Source organism: Eretmochelys imbricata, chromosome 10, assembly GCF_965152235.1.
Source record: "Eretmochelys imbricata isolate rEreImb1 chromosome 10, rEreImb1.hap1, whole genome shotgun sequence".
Taxonomy (NCBI): Eukaryota; Metazoa; Chordata; order Testudines; family Cheloniidae; genus Eretmochelys; species Eretmochelys imbricata.
In genome coordinates, this window is record NC_135581.1 from 62,768,861 (window position 1) to 62,792,771 (window position 23,911).

Below are 23,911 nucleotides of genomic sequence, written 5' to 3' on the forward strand. Positions count from 1 at the left end.
AGAAAAGCTGGATGAGCGCAAGTCCATGGGGCCGGACGAGTTGCATCCGAGAGTGCTAAAGGAGTTGGCGGATGTGATTGCAGAGCCATTGGCCATTATCTTTGAAAACTCATGGTGATAGGGGGAAGTCCCAGACGCCTGGAAGAAGGCTAATGTAGTGCCCATCTTTAAAAAAGGGAAGAAGGAGGATCCTGGGAACTACAGGCCAGTTAGCCTCACCTCAGTCCCTGGAAAAATCATGGAGCAGGTCCTCAAGGAATCAATTCTGAAGCACTTAGAGGAGAGGAAAGTGATCAGGAACAGTCAGCATGGATTCACCAAGGGCTAATTGCCTGCTATGACGAGATAACTGGCTCTGTGGATGAGGGGAAAGCAGTGGACGTGTTGTTCCTTGACTTTAGCAAAGCTTTTGACACGGTCTCCCACAGTATTCTTGCCAGCAAGTTAAAGAAGTATAGGCTGGATGAATGGACTATAAGGTGGATAGAAAGTTGGCTAGATTGTCGGGCTCAACGGGTAGTGATCAATGGCTCCACGTCTAGTTGGCAGCCGGTATCAAGTGAAGTGCCCCAAGGGTCGGTCCTGGGGCCGGTTTTGTTCAATATCTTCATAAATGATCTGGAGGATGGTGTGGATTGCACCCTCAGCAAGTTTGCAGATGACACTAAACTGGGAGGAGAGGTAGATACGCTGGAGGGTAGGGATAGGATACAGAGGGACCTAGACAAATTAGAGGATTGCAGAGTCTTGCATTTAGGACAGAAGAATCCCATGCACCGCTACAGGGATGCATTGCTAGGGACCGAATGGCTAGGCAGCAGTTCTGCAGAAAAGGATTTAGGGGTTACAGTGGACGAGAAGCTGGATATGAGTCAACAGTGTGCCCTTCTTGCCAAGAAGGCCAATGGCATTTTGGGATGTATAAGTAGGGGCATTGCTAGGAGATCGAGGGACGTGATCATTCCCCTCTATTCGACATTGGTGAGGCCTCATCTGGAGTACTGTGTCCAGTTTTGGGCCCCACACTACAAGAAGGATGTGGAAAAATTGGAAAACGTCCAGCGAAGGGCAACAAAAATGATTAGGGGATTGGAACACATGACTTATGAGGAGAGGCTGAGGGAACTGGGATTGTTTAGTCTGCGGAAGAGAAGAATGAGGGGGGATTTGATAGCTGCTTTCAGCTACCTGAAAGGGGGTTCCAAAGAGGAGGGATCTAGACTGTTCTCAGTGGTAGCAGATGACAGAACAAGGAGTAATGGTCTCAAGTTGCAATGGGGGAGGTTTAGGTTGGATATTAGGAAAAGCTTTTTTCACTGGGAGGGTGGTGAAACACTGGAATGCATTATCTAGGGAGGTGGAATCTCCTTCCTTAGAGGTCAGGCTTGACAAAGCTCTGGCTGGGATGATTTAGTTGGGGATTGGTCCTGCTTTGAGCAGGGAGCTGGACTAGATGACCTCCTGAGGTCCCTTCCAACCCTGATATTCTATGATTCTATGATTCTATTCAGAACTGCACTTTAAAGTATATGCTTAAGCCCCAGTGAAGTTAAATACATGCTTAAGTACTATCTTTAATAGAGATGGATTTAAGGAAGTGCTGAATCAAGGCTGGTGAGAAGTGCTAGACTGATAATCTTGGAGACTACTGTGTTCTGTTTACTCTTAGAAGGTAGACTCTGACAATCACAGCATCTACTGTCTTGCCAATGCACCTCAATCCTGAGGTTGACAGGCGGAGGTGTGGTGATGGACTGCAGAGAGTTGTGTTGATGGGTGGTAGGCAGTGGTGAGTTTTAATTAGACTCAGCCAAGAGTATATCAACAAAGATGCCAAATCTTCACCAAAATGAATAAGGGTCACACAATCCATCCCACTCTGAGGTACAAATATTTACTACTCAGAATGATAAAGGCACTGGGACCTCAGCAGTTGTAGCTTGTTTTGTTCCTCAAAGCAATCATTTCCTTAACTCTATCTGATAAAATATTCCAACCTCTGGATTACAACTCTGTCTTTCCCAGGGACGTGATTAAACTCTAATGAAATCAGCCTTTAAACCACTAAATACAGTTTTAAAAAGATGTAATCTCCTTAAAGAAGTTTTTCATCCCAATTAATTTTCATCCCTGAAGTGCTAGGAGTTTAATGACTTTAACCAATGAAACTTTTAGAAGGCTCCTTGCAGTCTATGTACAGAAGTGCTGTACTGCATCTGAATTTGACTCAACAGTGTAAATGTAATATATTTGGCACGAATGCTTTAATTATCTAAAAGAGGATTTTGGTTACAATGTGAATTGCTTAGCCTTTTGTAAAGGTAATGCTGAATTCAGCAGCAAAAACAAAAGAAAAAAAAGCAAATGATTACAGTAAACCACTTTGGCTGCTACTTTTGCATAAACTTTTCTAAAACTCACCATGTGTATTAGGATTTTATGCAAGGTAGCCTATTTCCCCTTGTTTTTTCCTACCCCCCTTCCCCCCCAGATGTTCTGGTTTAACTTGGATTTAAACTTGGAGAGTGGTCAGTTTGGATGAGCTATTACCAGCAGGAGAGTGAGTTTGTGTGTGTATGGGGGTGGGGGGGTGAGAGAACCTGGATTTGTGCTGGACATGGCCCACCTTGATTACCATGCACATTGTAGGGAGAGTGGTCACTTTAGATGAGCTATTACCAGCAGGAGAGTGAGTTTGTGTGTGTCTGGGGGTGGGGGGGTGAGAAAACCTGGATTTGTGCTGGAAATGGCCCACCTTGATTATCATGCACATTGTAGGGAGAGTGGTCACTTTGGATGAGCTATTACCAGCAGGATAGTGAGTTTGTGTGTGTGGTTTTTGGGAGGGGGGTGAGGGGGTGAGAGAACCTGGATTTGTGCAGGAAATGGCCCAACTTGATTATCATGCACATTGTGTAGGGAGTTGTCACTTTGGATGGGCTATCACCAGCAGGAGAGTGAATTTGTGTGGGGGGGTGGAGAGTGAGAAAACCTGGATTTGTGCTGGAAATGGCCCAACTTGATGATCACTTTAGATAAGCTATTACCAGCAGGACAGTGGGGTGGGAGGAGGTATTGTTTCATATTCTCTGTGTGTATATAAAGTCTGCTGCAGTTTCCACGGTATGCATCCGATGAAGTGAGCTGTAGCTCACGAAAGCTCATGCTCAAATAAATTGGTTAGTCTCTAAGGTGCCACAAGTACTCCTTTTCTTTTTGCGAATACAGACTAACACGGCTGTTACTCTGAAAGGAATTTTTACAACTCTGAGAACTTAGTGACAGGTCAGAAGATTACTAAACCTCTTAAAGGAACCCTAAAAATGTGTCTAGTTGTACTGTTAAAGCCAGAAATGACTTTATGATATTGTTATATTGTAATGGAAGGTGGAGTATAATGAAAAAGTTCTCTTTCATGTGGCAGGATGATAAGGTAATTCTATTAATATTTTAACAGATTTGCCTTTATTTTATTTTTTTTTAAATGTCCAGACCCAACATGTGATGTTTATATAATTCTGGAGTTTTCAAATCTGTAACCTCTCCTATAAATTATTCTCTTCTGTCATGTGGACTATTGACTTCTATTCAGAAACTGGATCAATGGCCAAAAGAGATGTATTGAAAATGCTTATTGAACTCATCTATTTTTCTGCCATGTACTTTTCTATTTTGGTTCTAATGCTCTCATTCAGTTTTTAGTTTAAAACTATAGGTGGAAGGAAACATTGTAAGAGTGTGATTATAATTAAATGAACTCTTTGGTTAGGATTTTGACTGAATAAAAGATAAAGGACCAGACCCTCAGCTGGCGTAAACTGGTTTCAAGTCAATGCAGTTTTGCCAGTTTACAACAGATGAGGACCTGGTCCAGAAAATTCAGTGTTATAGTTTCCCTATCATATTTCTGTATAGATCATTACTTTCTTATGTATTAATGGTCCAAAATTGCAAAAATTTAAACTCCTGAAGTCTCTGCACCTTTGTGTGCCTATATTTGTGTGTGCACTAACTACAGTTGGGGACACAAATTGTGACATGCCTAAATATGCATTCACACACACAAATGTCTGTTTTGTACATGCATTCGTAGTAACTGCACACACACAAAAATCATCGTGCAAATTCTCATGTAAAATTGCACAAAGACCACAGGGTTCATCTTTATAAATCTGATGAGTAAATGTCAGTTGCTTGACCATTACTTTGAATTTTGTGCATTCAAGAATCTTGTCTGTAATCTGCATGGCTAGTACTGTATATAGTTCAGTTTGGGAGGGTTCTAATAGGTACGGTAGGGATCTGGGAGCCCTGGATTATGTTTTGGACTCTGCCACTAACTGCTTCATGCATCATACATTTACTGCTGCTTCGAGGAGCAAGATTGCTCCCTCTTCAGCTTTTACACAGTATTGCGAGCCGTGCTACCAGTGCTAGAAAGAAGGGAATGAACAGAGGCAGGGAGCCACCACATACAAATCACAGGAGAATTATCTTAATAGTTGTGGCCACGTGATAATAAATTACTTGTTTTTGTTATTGATCTGCTGAGAATCAACTGAAAATCGACAAGTTGAGTTTTAAAAACACGAGGTTCATGAAATGTTAAGGACTTACTGTGTTCGTCCCCACAGTCTGAATGTTTAGAGGTGCACATGCAGTGAAATTATTTGGAAATGATGTTTTAAATTAAAATTGGCAATTTCCCTCAGCGGGATTTCTTGTTTTGCTGAAAAGTGTCACCATTTGTAATGCAGACAGCAAAGAAGTCTAAAATAAGACTGTGAACCAGTGTGCCGGAAAGCTGATTGCGTTACCATGAGGAGATGTGAACTGTTTCTTAAAACCTGTCAGGAACCCAGGCAGAATGGGATGGGAAAGGTCCTAGACAGAAACTCTACAATGAAGCTGAGAAGAGACAGAGTAGCTTTAGGAATAATATTGCTCCCTTATTCTAACAAAGTTCCTTGTTCAGTGTTAGAAGAAAATGAGTTTTTACCATTATCACATGACACTCACCATATTTTCCCTTTAGCCAGGAGAACAAAACAGATGCTTCTCTGTAGACGCCACATAAAACAAATTCATCTCCCAGGTGAAGGATAATCTTGGTTCTCGATTAACGTGATGCCCAAAGCTTCCCTTTGAAGCTGCAGATAGGATGTCCTAAATTAATTCCTGTTGCTAGGATACTTGCTGCATAGGTCGGCATGGTACTGTCCCTACTCTTAGGCTACATTTGGAGCTAGGAGTGTGATTCCCCGCTCAAGTAGACATATTTGCACTCTGTCATCAAGCTAGTGTGCTAAAAACAGTAGTGTAGCTGTGGTAGCCCAGGCAGTGGTGAATGGCTGCGTGGGCTAGCCATCCAGAGTACAAGCCCACCCAGACCCCATAGGTACATACTCCTGGGTACCCCGCAGCTACACTACTATGTGTAGCATGCTAGTTTGGTGAGAGCCAGCGTGAATGTTTGCTTGAGCTGGAAACATACCCTTAGTTCAAGTGTCGATGTAGCCTGACACCGCTGAGTCAGAGAAAATGTTTCCTTTTTTAAATTAATCCATAAATAAAATACAAATGTGATCCCCTGAGCTATAGGTGTCTAGTGTAAAAGGAGACACTGACAACTGCTTATTGTTAACAGTGAGTGGAAGACCAAGAAGATTGCCTCCTGAATGGTTGAAATTTCTCTGGAAAGCATTGAGTAACACCTTGCTGCAGGAGCCATGTCGCTGCCGTTCCGAAAGGAGTTAGAAAAATATAAGAATATCAATGAAGATGAAATTCTCAGCAAACTATCGGAGGAAGAGCTGAAACAATTGGAACATGTTCTTGATGACCTTGACCCTGAGGTAGGTAACGGGACAGAAACGGGACTGATGTTTCAAAATGAAGTAAAAAAGATTGAGGATTACTTATATTCCAGGCCCATAGAGGTGATCAAGTGTTCTAAAGGATAAGGCACTAGACTAGGAACTCTGAGACCTTGGCTCTATTCCCTGCTCTGCCACTGATGTGCTGTCTGACATTGGGCAAGTCTTTGTGCCATCCCTTCTCTATTTAGACAGTAAGTTCTTCAGGACAGAGATTCTCTTACTATGTGTTTGTATAGTGCCTAGCCCGGAGTCTCAAACATGCGGCCCACAGGGTTATTTTCTGCGGCCCGCCAGTTCCCTGCAGCCCCCCCTCCAGCATTTACCTAGAGTGGCTCCGGCCCAGCGTGCACTGGGGGCGGGGCAGGCTCCCTCCCTGCCCTGCCCCCGCGCTGCTCCGGGAAGTGGCCGGTACCTGGGGGAGGGGGGACATAGGGGTCTGTGTGTTGCCCTGGCTGCTCCTCCAGGTGCATCCCCCGAAACTCCCATTGGCCGTGGTTCACGGCCAATGGGAGCTTCGGGGGAGGTACCTGGAGGAGAGACCAGGGCAACACACAGACCCCTGTGCGCCCCCCCCCCCCCAAGTCCTGGCCACTTCCCAGAGCGGCACGGGGGCAGGGCAGGGCAGGCAGTCTGCCCTGCCCCTGGTGCACGCTGGGTCGGACCGCCCCCCGAACCCCTCCTTCAGCCAAACCCCCTGCCCTGAGCCTCCTGCTGCACCCCACACCCCTCCTGCACCCCAACCCCTGCCCTGAGACCCCTGCCACACCTTGCACCCCTCCTGCACCCCCTGGGGGCAGGGAGGGGGCAGAGTTGGGGTGGGGATTTCAGGGAAGGGGTTGGAATGGGGGCAGGGAAATGGTGGGAAGAGGCAGGGCAGGGGCGGGGCCTCACAGAAGGGGTGGAGTGGGGATGGGGCCGGGACAGCGGGGGGGTGGTGGTCAGTGGTGCGGCCCTCGGGCCAATGTACTAGTCCTGATGTGGCCCTCGTGGTCATTTGAGTTTGAGACCCCTGGCCTAGCCTAGTGAGGCTTTATTTTGGTTGGGGATTATAGGCACAGCTATAATCAAATCATCATCATCTGTTTGTGAACATCACATTCTTCTGAACTTCTGAATTATATTGGCTCTGTATTTTCCACTTACAAATTTTTTTAAGTGGGGAAAATTTGCTTTGCCAAGACTTAACTGAGCCAAATACTAGTCATCTCAACTCAATTATACATCAGCCATATCGCTAGGGCTCTAGATTAAGAAAATATGGTAGTGTTGCAGACTTGCAAATGGCATTCACAGTATGCTTAGAAACCTGTGACCTGGAGAAAAGATTACCTTTCACTTAAAGAAAGATGGGACTGAGGTCACTGATATGGCTGCTGTTGGGAAATTTGCACTGTGGGTGCTTGCATAATATCAAAGCTTTCAAATTGACCTAGGAATTTAGCTATCAGTTTGCTAGTTTTCACCAAAAGAAAATACTGGTTCCAAGATGTTGAATAAGATAGAATGGAATGGAACTTGAAAGTACTTTCAAGGACACTACAAATTATTCAAGGACATTCCATACTGCTAGCAATCCAGTCAACCTGGCTCCTTGGCCGGTCAAAATGATTTTATTTCCTAAACTAGCAGACCAAATCTGGTTCACACTGGAGGGAAAATAAGGATGAAGAAAAAGGTTAATAATTTCCAATTTCTTAGCACTCTGTCTGAAGATTAGCCAGTAATGGCAGTGACCAACCATATTTTCCAGCAAGTACTTTCTGTACACTCAATTTATTTACTGAATATTACACTCTTGTAATCATCTGTACTGGGATAAAAGGGTGCGGGGAATGGAGAAAGAGGAGTGGAAATAGAAAAGAAGAACAACAACAAAAGGAGGGGAGAATTAGAAAGAGAAAGAGACACCAAGAAGAGTAGGTAAAGTTAGAAGGGGAAGGAAGTTAACTCTTTCCTCTACCCTTCACCTGTCCTGTTTATTTTGACTATCAGCTTTTCAGGTCAGGGACTGTACTATTCTGTTTGTACAGAGTTTTCACAGTGGGTCTCAGTTGGTCCTTTAGCACTACAGTAAAAAAACTCAGTTAATAAGGGGTCAGATATATTTGTCTGAAAGTACTTGAGAATGTAATTTTAATAGTTACATCTAGTCAATACATTGCTGCACATTATTTGCCACTGAAAAATTTTATGTAAAGAAATGGCTCCACTTAAAAAAAAAAGTACCCTATAGCAGAGTTTAAATTCAGAACATTATAGAAACATAGCATCACTCTGTCTATAGTTTGTGAGCACCTACAGGATAATAGGTTTATAAGGAATAGCCAGCACAGAATTGCCAAGAACAAATCATGCCAAACCAAGCTAATTTCCTTCTTTGACAGGATTACTGGGCCAGTGGATAGAGGGGGTAACAATAGATGTGATATATCTTGATTTCAGTCAGGCCTTTGATGCAGTCCCACATGACCTTCTTATAAGCAAACAAGGGAAATGCAGTCTATGTGACATTACTATAAGGTGAGTGTACAAATGGCTGAAAGACTGTACTCAAAGAGTAGTTATCAATGGTTCACTGTCAAACTGGGAAGGCGTACCTCGTGGGGTCCTGCAGTGGTCAGTCCTGGGTCTGGTACTATTCAATAGTTTCATTAATGACTTGGATAATGGAGTGGAGCGTATGCTTGTAAAAAAAAAGTGCTGATGGCACCAATCTGAGAGTGATTACAAACACATTGCGGGACAGGAAAAGAATTCAGAACAACCTTGACAAATTGGATAACTGGCCTGAAATCAACAGGATGAAATTCAATAAAGACAATTAGGAAGGAAAAATCAAAGGCACAACTACAAAATGGGGAATATCTGGCTAGATGGTACTGCTGAAAAGGATCCAGGGGTTATAGTGGATCACAAATTGAATATGTGTCAACAGGGTGATGCAGTTGTGAAAAGGGCTAATATTCTGAGGTGTATTAACAGGAGTGTTGTATGTAGGACATGGGAGGTAATTGTCCCACTCTGCTTGGCACTGGTGAGGCCTCAGCTGGAGTACTGTGTCCCATTCTGGGTGCCTCACTTCAGAAAAGATGTGGATGGGTTGGCAAAAGTCCAGAGGAGAGCAACAAAAATGAGAAAAGGTTTAGAAAACTTGACCTATGAGGAAAGGTTAAAAAAACAGGGCATGTATAGTCCTGAGAAAAAGAAGACTGAGTTACAATTATAAGAATTATAAGAGTTTTCTTATGGGGCTGTTATATGTAAAGGGCTGTTATAAACACAGCAGTAATCAATTGTTCTCTATGTCCACTGAAGACAGGACAAAAAGTAATGGGCTTGATCTGCAGCAAGGGAGATTTAAGTTAGATATTAGGGAAAACGTTCTAACTATAAGGATAGTTAAGCTCTGGAACAGGTGTCCAAGGGAAGTTGTGGAGTCCCCAGCACTGGAGGTTTTTAAGAGCAGGTTGGACAAATACCTTTCAGGGATGGTCTAGGTTTAGTTCGTCCTGCCTCAGCGCAGTGATCTGGACTTGATGGCTTCTTGAGACCGCTTCCGGCCCTACATTTCTGTGATTCCCTGACTCTGTGAAATGCTACATACCAAAAGCTTCCTCATCAGGGACTAGATTCTCAGCTAGTTTAAATCAGCATCACTCAAATGATGTCAGTGGAGCTATGACAATTTATGCAATCTGAAAATCTGGCAGCAGGTGTCTGTGCTTTAATAGTATCATGCTGTCATGAGACTTGAGGACTTCTCGAGGTCCCTCCCAGACCAACATTTTTATGATTCTGTATCTGTATCTCATATATTTTGGTAGAATGCACTTCTGCCAGCCGGCTTCCGACAAAAAGACCAGACCAGTAAAGCTGCCACAGGCCCTTTCGACAGAGATCGACTCCTTTCGTACTTGGAGAAGCAAGCACTGGAACACAAAGACAGGGAAGACTTTGTGCCCTTTACAGGGGAGAAGAAAGGTAATGGTTCACCCTCACCAATGCCTGCAATAACGTGGTATTTGAACATATTAATTACAAGCTGTGGGGCCTCTCAGGGAAATTAACCAGGGGGAGGTGGACGGAGGCCAAATCATAGGCTTTTAATTTAGACCCAAAAATACTTTTTAAAGCTAACCTAATAAAACACTAGTTTTATCTATGGTCTAGTGTCCTGCCCACAAGAGTAGGAGCCAACAGCTCTGGAGTTCTAATCCCAGTTCTTATAGCAACTCCCTCTGTGGGCTTGGGGAATATATTTAGGTGCCAATCCGGCCAGGTGCTGGGCACTGTGCCCCCAATTCAGCAAACCACTTAAGCACTCCCATTGACTTCACTGGGTCTAGTTGTGCTCACAGTTAAGCATGTGCTTGATTACTATTATGGATCAGACCCTTATATAGATACTGTCAACTCAAATATCACACTCCTTTCTGAATAATTGTTACCTGCTATTGCTATAAGTATCACTTAAGATCACTGTAAAGGAAAGAGATTAGAGCAAACAATTATTTTTCCAGTTGCTTTCTTTTTACATTTGACAGCACTATTCACACATTCAGTTTCATCATTCTTTCTGTTTTTATAAGGGTTTGTCATATAGCCACAAAGGAGAGAAAAACATTTTAAAACACAGGAAAGCGTGATTGTAAAACCCCAAACTTTGGCAAGATGACTTAGGCAGGAGTGGCATTTGGAACTACTTTTAAATTCACTCCTTAAACAGCTGACTAGATTTCAAATATACTGCGTCCCTTTAACATCACTGCCTCATTTTCCTCATCTGTACATTGAAAATAATATTAACACTTGCCTAAGGCCTCCTATCAGCAAGGTACGTAAGCATGTGCCTAACTCTGAGCATGTGAGTAGTTCCATTTATTTCAATGCGGCATGCTTAAAGTTAGCCATATGCTTAAATACCCAGCCAACTGAATGACTAAATGATTAACAACCTACTCTGACCCCCAGGGAAGTAAATGGCAAAATTATTGACTTTAATAGGACCAAGACTGGTCTCTAATTACTATTTACAAAAGTGCTTGGAAGATATAAAGTGCTATTTGTATGTTAAGTGTTGTTACTATTACTATATTTCATTTTCCTCCTTTTTTAAAAACAGACATAATAAAAAAATCTTTTCAAAGAGCGATGACACCTAGATCTCTCTAACTGAAGCATTGTTTTAGATCATTGCACATTGTCTTCCCTATTTTCTTCTCCAGCACCTTATCCAGTTTTTATTTTTAATGACGTAAGGCCTGATCCTAAGTTCATTGAAGTCAATGGTAAGTATCCCATTGATTTCAATAGGTCAGAATTGGGCACATATTGTTTAGAAAGGAAAAACCAATCTATCTGAGAAGGGATTTATTACCAACCCCTCCTCTTGTGTGACCTCTTATGCAGAATCTGTTAATATCATGTTAAACAGTTACAAATTTCCTTTCTACTATTGACTAATGAGTCTTCTTATCAGGCCTGTGCATGGATTTAAAAAAACAAAATTATATTTTTAATTTAAATATATTTTTCTTTTAAAAAATAACCCTATTTAAAATATAATTTCAAATTATGGCAACCTAAATTAAGCTATATGTTGCCGGCACCCAGTGCCCAGAGGCAAACAACAGCAGGGGTTCATTGCCCGGTATGCGTCACCCAATAAACACAATGGGATGGAGAAGCAGAAAAGTTTATTTGGAATTCCAAAGAAAGGTACAGGGAGAGAAATCTCAAATCCTGCACATCAGAGCAGGTCATTACACACACTTTTATATTCCTTAATGCTACTGCACTACACATCACCCAATCAAAGCTTTGCACAAATACTCTGCCTTCCTTATATGGGTTACAACAATGTTTGTTTCCTGCAATCTCTAACAAGCATTCCTAGCAACTTAAACAATCAGCATATCCTGTCTGGCCTTGTCGCTGTCTCTCCTGTTATCTTTAACTTGGTGTCAGCAAACCTTACACTATAAGGCATTATCTACAACTGCAACATTGTTTTAAGAGCAAAAGAACTTACTCAAACCAGCCAGGCCTGAGTTCTATTAAGGGGGGTTGAAAAGAAGCCCTTAGGCCTACAGCAGGGAGACTTCCTCGACCCTTATGGCCTTCCATCCCCTCAACTTAACTAGTGGCCATACCCTAGAGTCTCCAACATATACATTTACCATAATCTATTAAAATTATTTAAATTAAATAAAAATAATATTAAGCAGTAAATGCTAGCTGCTAAAATTTTAAAGCAAGTCAAATTGTTGAACCGGAGGAAGTCACTGGCTAAGCACTTGGAACCAGAGTTTGCTGAAGTGCTAAACCAGAACTTTTGACACCAATAACCTCTTCCGTAGAGGTGCAGAAAGAATATTTATTTCATTTCAGGTTATTCAGCAAGTTCAGGGCAATAACTAGCTCAAAGTTGAGAAACAGATTGGGTGCTGAAAAAGCAGGAAAGCTTATTTTCCTCATCCAAATATATATATATTGGATGAATAAAAACTAGGTCTGAAAGGACAAGATCTACTAGTTCTAAAATCTTGAAGGATATGTTGACTAGAAACGATCAGTTCAATTCACTAACTACAGATGATACTTCCTTTGTTTAATAAAGTAGTTAGTTTTAAATACAAAATGTATTTTGATAAACTTTTTTCTTATGTATCCAGCACATTTAAGGTAGTATTATTTAACTAATAAAATAATTTTAAAATGCTGTTTTTGTGGATTTTTAACTGAATTCCAATTTACATCCATCTAAAGTTTGACACAGATCACAAGTAAAAAATCATCTATTAAACAACATACAATAACATTTTCTAACATAAAAAGGTGTAAAAAATTAAGAATCTGAATAAATGTGGTAAGCGCTATAGTTACTTAAATAAATGTATGTAGATGCTGCATATCCTTCTGGTTAGCAAAAAGAAGTACTAAATTCAGTCTACAGGCTACATTTAGTTACAAATCAATGTGTTTTAATCAATGAGAATCAACCTTTCTTTAGGAAAGTAACTAAAAGGTACAAATACAAAACATGACTAAAATTGATACTTTAAATCAAGGTTTCCTGCTTGCTGATTTGAATCATGATTCAAGTTGATGATTTAAATCACTCTGCTTTAAATCAGTCCACCCTGGGCATGTGTATATTCACATTGGCTCTGTCACAGGCATGTCTGATTTTTAATGATTAGTGTTGATTTAGAGGTAAGATTTGTTTCTTTTTTTGTTCTGTCTACATTAGAGAATTTGAGAATTTCCGCTGTTTGGATCCCCTAGCAGACCTGACACACACTACACACAAAATTGCTACCAATGAGGCGCAGGATTTCACACCACCCTCAAGATTGCACTTGCTCTGTGTAAGGGTAATCATTGCGTTGTCCACCATGGTGTCACTCTGCACTGTGATACTGGGTAGTTTTTCATCTTTAGGTTTTCTTTGGATACTCTTAAAAACACACGATTCTTCAACGTGTCCTGGTTGTATTAACCCTGATTATTAATTTACAGCTTCTGTGATTTAGTAACATCACTGTTCCACAAACCACAAATAACTGTACTTCTCACCTGTCCCTCGGCATAGAACCAGCTCAGCCTCCCTTGCACACAAAGCTGCTCTTATCTTAGTTATTTAGTGATAACTAAATACATCACAAATGCTAATTCAGGGGGTTATTAGAATTGTGAAGTTATACCAGTGTTTTTATGCCAAGGCAATTATTCCCTTGATTTCTCATGTCCCTCATTTGGGCTCTTTGTCCCAGATTGAGTCCCTAGTGTGAGCGTTAGGAGTTTAAAACATATGAAAAGAAACCTTATGACCACTGCTTTATGTAACTATTTGGCAATTATCTAAACAGGGAACTCTGCTCTACTCTCATTGAAGTTGGTGGCCAAATCTCTTCAAAATATCTGTGCCTTCTTTTATTAAGACTGACTATATTCCTATATTATTTTAAGACGTATCTATTTAACTACTGTAGATCAATAAAGACAATTATGTCCTGTTCAGCACCATAGCGTCTGAGAACTTGATGGTTTGTCCACCAATTTGTGTGCTGGTTTAAGAGTGCATGACTTCAGGAAAGAATCTGACTTCTTTAAGCCTGGCATTCCCTCATGCTGGGACTGCTGGAGCCTGCGCGCACTGTCATCTGACTAAAGTGCATGTCTTAATAGGAGCATTCTACAGAGATTGTTTTCTCACACACACACACACACACAAAATCCTGGCTACACTGAAGTCAGTGGCTTAACTCTCATTGAATTCAGTGAGGCCAGTATTTCATCCTGTGTTCACTGCTTTATTTTGTTGTCCTCCTTCCCTCTGGGCTCCATAGGTGTGGCACTCTGTAATTTGAATACAATAAAATGTTATTGAGACACCCATCTACCATGTAAACAAGCACTGTGGGCTTTTTACAAGCTGTAAAATGAGCCTTTTCTAATGTGATGCTGATTAAATCTGATGAATGTTGTGTAAGGACCAGGAGCAAGTCGAGCCGGCTGTAGATCTTAGCACTAGCGTTCCTAGTCTCAGACTTATTTGACTTGGCAAAACTCATTGAATAAGAAACTATGACATGAATGTTTTAAAAGAGTAATGGCTTGATTCTCAATTACATTAGGGGCTTCTCTACATTGGGAAATTGACTGGAATAGCTATTGCTGTAAACTATTCTGCAACGGCTGTTCCAGGATAGCTTCCCAGGGGGACACTCTTATTCTAGAATAAAAGTCACATGCCCTAAGGCCCCTTTAAACTCTACTGCCAGCATAAAGGGGCCGGAAAGTGGGTGTGCATATAATTTAGACCCACTTTCCAGCCCCTTTACACTGCTGGAGCAGTATAAAGAGGCATTAGTGAAAATGAGACTCAGGCCCTACAGTTTCATCTTAATGTTAAGGTTACCCTGTGAATTAAAAATTAAGATCTTGGGCCTCTGATTCTGGAAAATTAGAAACGGAAGACACAGAAGCCAATATGCCATCTAGCACAAGTGCCCTTTGAGGGATGTCTGTATGTCAGTGGGATTCAAGTGCATCAAGCTTTGTTTAAGATTTTGTCACTATTTTGCACTTTGCTATTTGTCTTCCACTAGGAAATATATTCTTTCAAGATTAACCTTTGGAAGAAGCATTCCACTTGCTAAGTGACATTTCTACACGTTGCTATGGGTGTTATGCAAAGCTTACCCTGCCATGGAAGGTCTGTGGCAAGCTGAAAAGAAAAAAGAAATGTATTTTAAAATCCAGCTCCTCCCCCTTCTCCTCAAATTGTTTTTGGTCCATCATTTTTCCTTATCCGGTGTTTCTGCCTTCTTTTGTTAGCTTTTCATCAGGGAGTTCTTGACAAAGAAGCATCCAGCATCAACCAGATGGCTGAAAGATGAAATTTAGTTGCCTGCATTGGTTCTTATATGTTTAACATTGCCATAAGGTTTTGATTATGCTACACAACAAGCCAAAACAAATTCCAAAGCTAATGGGGAGACATTCAGAGGAATCAGAACACAGGAAGTATTAAACACTAGCTCAAAGGGGACTTAAGGGTATGGAGAGTTGCCTTGTAGCTTATTGTAATCATGTTATGTGGGACTTGCAGTATTTGGCAAAAACAACTGAGTGTATGGCTTGCATTATAGTTTTGGGCCTCTGCCATAGGTTAGCTTGTTAACTTGCTACATAAATTGCTTTAGGAACTAAAGGTTCAATCCTGTAAAATGTTGAGTGCTCTGCACCCAGTTCAGCAAAGCACTTAAACATGTGCTTAATTTTAAGCATGTGAGTAATCTAATTGATTTGAATGGGATTGCTCATGTGCATAAAGTTAAGCACATGCTTAAGTGCTTTGCTGGATAAGGGTCCGAGTATTCAGCACCTTTGAGGATTGCACCCTAGATGGCCAAGAATTCAGTTGCCACAGAAACCACATTTCCACGTGTCCCATGATAGCAGTTGTCACTGTCCAAATGGTATTGGTTGTCTGTCCCCAGATTTGAGCCTGAAGCATGTAAAAAATGGGCACTGCTTCTGGAGGTTCCTCAACTTTGGAATTTGCTCCCACTTGCAGGCTGCCAAAAGCAGAGGTTTGGTGACTTTCAAGAGCTGATGTGAAACATCTTTTTAGTTTGGCCGTTTCACTAGCAGGGGGTTCATTATTGTTGAGCAGCAGTGAGATGGTGGGAGATACGTCTGATTTTTGTAGCCACAGGGAATGACAATCTGTAATGTTTACTTTATAGGTTTTTGGACTAGCTCCTATCTGTAACAGATGCTCTAGTAATTCTTATATTAGAGTCAATAAACTCCAGTTCAGGAGATATGCATACTGACCCACTGCATTACATAAATAGAGCTGGATCGATGGTCAGCCACATTTGTACAATTATGAGGCCTGTCCCTGCATCACTTGCAAGTTAATGAGAGTTTGGGTGCACAGGAAAGGCAGGATTAAGTCCCAAAATGTTAAACACTGATGATGATACTACATAGGCGCAATCATATAAAAAGGAAGCCTTTGGGAGGACACAGGAATGAAACTACGTAGGGGCCATATTGTAGCTAAAATTGAACAGGTTTCGGGAATGGAAAGGATAATCCTGTGGCTCAGGTAGGTGAGCTGGGTTCAGTTCTCAGCTCTGCCACAAACTGCACAAGTCACGTCATCTTTCCTTTCTCCCATCTCCTGTATCTAAAAGGAGTCTACCTAAAGTAGTATCATCTAAAGGTAATTTTAGTAGATTTTACTATCTAAAAGTAATCCTACCTTTCTCTCTGCCTTTGTTTAGACAACAAGCTCCTCGTGGCAAGGGCTCTCTCTTACTCTCTGTATGTACAGTACCTAGCCTGTTGGAGCCCTGACCTTACTTGAGGTCTCTTGGTGCTATCAGAATACGGGTTTGTTTATTATTAACAACATTTCCCCTTCTGCTTCCCCTGCAGAAGTTGCCCCTATGTGACACTAACAAACAGTAACTGAAAAATAAGCCAGTTATTAAACATATTAAGATATGACCATTCAAATTTAGAATATAAGTAGTAAAAGTTGAGTAGTACATCCTTGCTTCCATCCAGTACTGTTGTTTCCAGTCAGTCCTTCAGCATTATCCTTGTTTTTTATAATATCTCCTGCTCCTTGCCAAACAGTTTCATGTTGGGTCTGCTCCAACTCCCATCAAAGTCAGTGGAAAGACTCCAGTGGATCAGACCCAGGAGGACTAGTGCTGGGAAGGGAAGGGGAAATCCACACTCTTTGTATATGACTAAATGTGAACATTTTTCAGTCAGCTGAAAAAACAAAAGAAAAAAAGGAGGAAAATAATGACTACACAAGAGCTTTTTTCACCAAACTGTTGTTGTCAGCCCCCTGCCCCCCCAAGAAGAGGCCATCGATCTTGCATGTACGCATAGTGCCAAGAATACGGTCAGCGTTCAGCAATAAAAATAATGACAGTCATTTTCAGAATGAATATGGGTATTTTTCCCATCCCTTTACTACAATAGGTGCTTTTCTGATAATGGATTCAAGTTTAAGGGTTTTTAGCCTTCGGGAGGAGAAACCCAACTAAAATATCAAACAGCTGAAAAGAGTGGAAAGTTTAAGTATTTTAATAGGAGATTCTGGCTGGTGGAAGGTTTTGTTTGGAGGAGAGTATCTTTTATTTATTTTGTTTTGGGATGATAAACAAAAGTCAGTTTTTACTCTCCAAAGCTAAAATACTGTTGGCTGCTTTTCCTGAAATGTTGGCAGCTTCTTCAGGCTTTTTGGAGCTTTAAGACCTATATTCAGTGTCGACTGTAACCTTTAGCAAAGACTCCCTTTACAATATTGTTAGCGGTGAAGCCTATGGTTAGGGCTGCCCAATACTTTCCATTATAAGACCCTGTTTTCAGTTGCTTATAACTTTGCCAAACTTAAACTGTTCAGGCTGAAATTTCCCATGCTGAGTGTCTATCCCAGTGTCTGATTTTTTTTTTTAAAGTTTCAGCTAAAGTGGTCTAGCTGTTTCCAAGAACAAGATTGGGAGAAGGGGGGAGACATTGTTTTGTTGATCCAAAGTAAATTTTCCAGCTGTTTAGATGAGTCTCTGTGTTGTAGAGCAGGGATTTAAAATTGTACAGTGAGTGTCACCCTGGTGTCAGGGCTGAGCCTTTTGTGATTCTCATGAAAATTTGCCTGAGTTATAAGCCTCTGAAAATCTTAGTTTGCACATGCTCATTAGAGACTTGCTAGAGTCTGGCAGCTATATTCTCCATATGACTTTCCCTGTTCCCTCCATATGACTTTCCCTTTCCTCTTGCTCTGCCATGCTCATCTCCTTCAACATCAGAGACAGCTTCTGCCTATTCGACTGCCTCACCCACTGAGGCAGACTAATATTGCCTTACTCAGATCTGAGGTCTCATGAGAAGGGCCCTTAGGAACTGTTCCAGGATGACTTAGTCCATCATTTTCTCTACTGACCTGGTCTCGGGGCCTAGCCACAAGCAACAAGGTCCCATAATCTTTGAGCCACTACCCATTGTTGTGCTCCCCAGGGAAATGTTTCAACCCCAAACTGGATCCTACACATCTTTGGAGTCAGTCTCAGTCTATCTAAGATGGCAGCCTTCAACACAGGCTAGATGCCCGCCTGCTTGTCGCTTACTGCTCAGTAGGCTTCCTGTGTCTCACCCATCAGGAAGGTACTGTGTTTATTCTTCCCATGCTGCACTTGTCATTCTCTCAAAGATACGGAGGAAGGCCTCTGGGTCATCACCTGGCCCCAGCTTCACAAGATCAGTTACCAGCCAGCCTGAGCTTTCCTCTCCATCACCAGCCACATATCCCTATGTCTCTTGGCCCAGCCGCTTCTGCAGCCACTCCTGTTGCTGGAAATGGGCCTCTTACCACTGCTGAGTGGCAAATTGTACCTTCTGTTGCTTTTGCAGGCTGTTCATCAACTGCAGGACTATAGGTTGGATCTGCCACTATAACACAGCTGTCTGCTGCTGCTGTTACACCATCACCTCATCCATCTTCTTAATTACCCAAGCTAGATGGGGTGAGTCAATCCTTGAGGCTTCACTTTCCCGCTTTCTTTTTTTCTTGGCACCAACAATCCTCACTCTTCCCCCCTATCAGGGACTGAACTGCAGTGCCCGCATTCTCCACCACATTCGTGGCAGGGCGTCTCCCAAGCTCTCAAAGACACAGTGCAGCACCCACAGTCCCTTTGAGGCAAGTTTCCTGTCCAAACTTAAACAAAACTGCTTCCCCTCCCAGAGGATTCTGGTAGTGACAGTGGTAGTGGTCGGTGATGCTGCTGCTGCTTCCTCAGCCAGTGCTGACTCACTGGATCGCTCTCTGACCCTTTATAGACTCAGACACGGCTCCCCCTCCATAACTGGCCCAACTGGAAGCACTTGTTCTGACACAGCAGAGCTGGACCTACTTCAGTTTCAGGAGCCAGCCAGCCACTCTGTGACAGCCATTTTTGAGACTGTGAGAACTTTTGAGTGCTTGACTTTGCAACCATAATGATCTTTTAACATAAGATTGTTGTGAGTTTTTTTGTATGTTTGTTTATCTGTTTTTGGATAAAATCTGCTAAACGGTAAGTAGTTCCTGATGGAAAGGTGTATTAAAGTGACAGGAGTTATACTAGGCTGTTTTTATATTGCTGGTTTGCAGCTTTCAACAGAATTGAGCCTGGCCAGTTTTCTTGTTTATAACTCAGTGTATTGCTGGTAAGAATTCATTTAATTACATTTTAAATAGAGCATTTTTAGAGAGGAATTTAAGTAAACATCAAAAGGAAAGAATACTTTACTTTAGATGGAAAATGTGAATCTTGTGGGTAATTCATGTAAGGCAGAGGTCCAAGATTAGTGAATTTCACATCAAAGGTCATTCAAGCATTCCGTAATCAAATAGGACTTCATTTTTTCAATGATTCATCAAATGTAAGAAGTAATAACCAGAAAAATGTAGAGAAAGAGAACAAAAAAGACTCAGGCTGCAATCTGAGAATTACATATGCCTGATAAATGCTTTTTATATTTTATATATATAAATATACATACACACACACAAACATATATATGTATACACCCACACCCACATATACATACACACAAGCTGCATGGAAAAAATGAGAACCAAAACTCCCATTTGTATTTTACACAGTATTGTTTTCATCAGTATGGATTTCTCACTGTGCAACAGGACGTTTGGCCTACACTAGGTGGCCTACGCTAAGTGGGGTGGTACACAGATCCAGAAGTGTGTAGAGAGGCACAAAAATCAAATGCACATTTTGTTTAGGTTATACAAAAGCTGAGTGTGCAGTAAGCCATTCAAAAGATTATTTCATCAGCATTTTATCAATATAGAACTCTGAAATGGCAGCTCTGACCTACTCTTAGGTCCTTATTGTTGAACTTAGTTATGGCAATGATTCCTCTTTATGCTGTTGGAAGGTGGCTGAGAGGTTGAACAGTTTGCTAGGAACTATGCAGCCGGACAACTGGGACAGTTATTTCTGAGGTCTAGGGCTCTCTAGTCCCTCTGATGAGGGATATGAGGAGACCAGGCAAGAAGATATAGACAATATTGTCAACATTTGTCAGCCCTGTTGTCCTTGTTTGTGATTTCATTTCTGGAGTTTAGGGCATTGCCTGGCTAGTTCATGCTGCTCAGTTCAAGGTCAGTAGCCTACTGGTATCACCATCATGGATGAAGACAAGTCAGGTCCCCTCAAGGTCTTTAGTCTACCTAACGTCAATGGGCTTAAGTCGCTATCAGGTTTCTTTAAGGAAGAATACTCTACAGCCAATGGCCCACTCTACTGATAGTTTACTTAGATATTTTGATTACTTTTGGTCCTCTACCATTGAAAAATATGGGTTTGCTCTTTCTAGGTCATCCTGGTGCATAGATGATTGAAGGCAGATGGGTGCGTGATGACAACCAGACACTAAGTCTGATCAGCTATAGCCTAGGGAGATTTAAATCTTATGGTGTGGCTAGGAGCATTTGCTTTTTCTTCAGCATAATATCTACAAATCACATCTATCAGCACAGTTCTGAGTTGTGGATAGCCTGACAAATGTAACCTGCCTTCATTTGGAAAGAGAGTTAAGAATTTCTTGCTGCAAGTACTTTGCACACAAAACTTGCACTTGACTGTTTTCTTTGATATTGCTGGGATGTCCCTGAATCATGTCATCTGTAAAATGAGGTGACTTAACCTATCTCACAGGGATGTACTGAGGGTGAAATACATTTATGCCTATAAAGGACTCTGAGATTCTTGTGTAGAATGTGCAACAGAAACACAAAATATTATTTTATCAGTCACTTGTCAGCTGGTATTTTAAGCAATTCATCTTGTAGAATAGAGATTTTTTGTAATAAGAAGATGCCTTTAAAGAATGGAAGTGTTTGTGGGCAAGAAGAGAAGTAAACTTGACAGGATGTCCTCAATATTCATTTCAAGAGTTTCTGAGCCCATTCAGTCTTTAAACTCATTGATAGAGGCTGACAGGCCTGAGATTGGAGCAGGCAGACTTGCTGGAAGAGATACATTAATCTGGGTATTATCTGCCTAAAAATGCCAATCAGGACCATCATGGAAAAAGATTTAAGCCATAGAAGCATGCAGCTATTGAAAAGCGAAAGGCACAGCAATGTGTAACTGAAAGGAGCAATATCAGAAGAACATTTATTTATGGTGACAAAATGGCATCACTGAGACAAATGAAAATTAAGCTCTTTCGGAGCAGTGTCAGAAAGGCCCAGGATATACTCCAAGCATTTCTGCAAGTGTCAAAACTTGCAGAAAATAAGACAATTTAGAACTGACAATGGACCAAATCCACCTCTACCCAAAGGTCATTGCAGTCTCAGTACAAAGGGATTATCTAAAGCCTGATATACATTTAGTTGTTTTGGGCTAAGGCACAAAGGGAACTGTTCAGCCGTATTTCTTCTAAATGAGTCTAAAAGCATTATGGACAGTAACAAATTGGGAATCACTGATTTATCAGATCGATGGTATTATTCAGTGCAGTTACTCCACTGCTTACGAATGACAGTAGTCTGTTTTCAAAATTTAAATGAGTATAGTAGTGACTACAACATAAGATAGTGGCTTGGCTTTTAATGTTGCCCAGTTCCTTATGAAAGTGACCTAGATTTTCCTCTGATGCAGCTGTCATAGACTGGAAGTACCATAGAGATTGATGGTCTTGGCCTTTGAGAAATGCTACATGGAAACACCTGCTAATGCCTATATTAGAGCAGTATACAGTGGGGGAAGAATTGAAAGGGTCTAGGATAGGTTGTACAAGGGTCTGTGGCAGGCTAAACTACTTGGTCCTTGGGGAACATGGGGTTAAATCCAGCTCAGCTTCCCCAGCCTTGCGCAGGTGATCATGGGAAGACTGATCATATGATTGGCTGATGAGACAGAAGGGGCAGAATGCCTTTGGGAAAGTTGGAAATTACACAGAGGCAGTTGGGGAATTGAATCCTCCTTCCCCCGGTACCTATGTGATAAGCTCAAATAGTGGCCATAGCTTATGGGGAGAAGTAGCAAATACATCTGCTTCACTCCTGGTTTTATGCCCTGTGGTCCTGGGATCAGCATATGGGCCTTGGGAAGTGTCTTTTACAATGAATATCACAGAGTGCTGGATTAAATAAGAAATCCACAGGGCTACTGAAGGAAGTAGTGCAGTCCCTAAGAATGATTTCACAATTTATGTGCCCTTGAACAGGCTTCTGTTGAGTGGAAGGTTCCTGCAGAGGGATTTTTTGAATTGCCTTCAGTTCCTCAGAAAGCACAGTCCTTAAACAGACCCACATATCCCTGGGATTAGCACTCAGCACTGGCCTGGTTCTAGACCCATAGAAGTAAATGCCCAATGGTGAGTGCTTGAAAATCCCAACCACTGACACTGCAGGGTATCAATTTTATCAATAGCAGTTTTTATCCTATTCAAAATGATAATGCAAAACACTTTTCCAGGTACAAATAGAAGTGTCACTTCTTGTAGCTGACTGGGCCATGGGTGGTCATGCCTACTGATGGAAGCAAGAGTTCAGCCTACTAGTTAGAGCTGGGTCCAGGATGGACAGTGTCCAGAAAACAGGCCAAGGGTCAGTACCAGAAGGCAGAAACCAAATGCCAGAGCCAGAGGGTAAACCAGAGCCATAAGCCATAGGTGGAGTCAGGGATAAAACCGGAAGTCTGAAGCCAGAGGGGAGCAGGGGCTGGAAGCAGGCTGGAACAGGGTTGGAACAAGGGTTGAAAGAAAGCAGGATCAGGGACTGGACCAAGAACAAGTACAGCTGCAGGCACGGTAGACATTGAGAAGCTGCGGACTTGCTGTGGGGGCCAGTATTATAAGCTAAACCAGCAGCCAGTCAGGGGCTCTGTCAGTTCCAAGGCATTGTAGCTGGGCTTATTGGTTGCCTAGCAGCAAAGTTAGTCAGGGAGCAGGCCAGAAGCTGGGCCTAGCTGACCTGTTCCCTGACACCCCTCTCTAGTTATCATAAATAAATGGATCCCCTTTTAGGGATGTTGCAGATAACACTTCTGCAATCTTTAGGCTGGATCTCCTTTCCTGAACCATTCTGTCCAACCTGCACATGGAATCCTCCACCACGTTTCAGCATCTATCTTAAGCCTGGTGCTTTCTAACTGTTCAGTTGCCTTATAACCTTAGTTACTTCCTTAAAGGTGATTGCTTTTAGTGATACAGGTAAGTCCACTGTTTCATCACATCTCTCAATGAGTGTTAGTGGTTCTGACTGGTTAAGCATAACCTGGAAATGTTGCATCCAATGGGCTCTCTCTTCTTATTCTAGTTAAAATTGTACCATCTCAAGCCTTCACAATGCCACAACAGTTCAAGAATTGTGATGTCAATTGTTTAGATACTAGAAAAAGGTTTTTAGAATTATCTTTCTTGTATGCCTCCTCAGCTTCTTTTACTTTATTTTCCATCCATTCTCTCCTCTGGCTGATATT

The 23,911-nt window shown here is 41.8% G+C and overlaps 1 protein-coding gene across 5 annotated transcripts in view; it reads left to right on the forward strand.

The window, feature by feature from the left end:
• The first annotated feature begins 5,729 nt into the window (after positions 1-5,729).
• The window catches only part of LOC144271036 (tropomodulin-2), a 33,692-nt gene continuing 15,510 nt past the window's right edge, over positions 5,730-23,911 (forward strand). For all 5 annotated transcript variants that reach the window (XM_077828092.1, XM_077828096.1, XM_077828095.1 and 2 more), the window contains exons 1-2: positions 5,730-5,855; positions 9,704-9,860. In XM_077828092.1, the coding sequence (XP_077684218.1) occupies positions 5,730-5,855; positions 9,704-9,860 (283 nt within the window). The remainder of the gene's footprint in view (positions 5,856-9,703; positions 9,861-23,911) is intronic.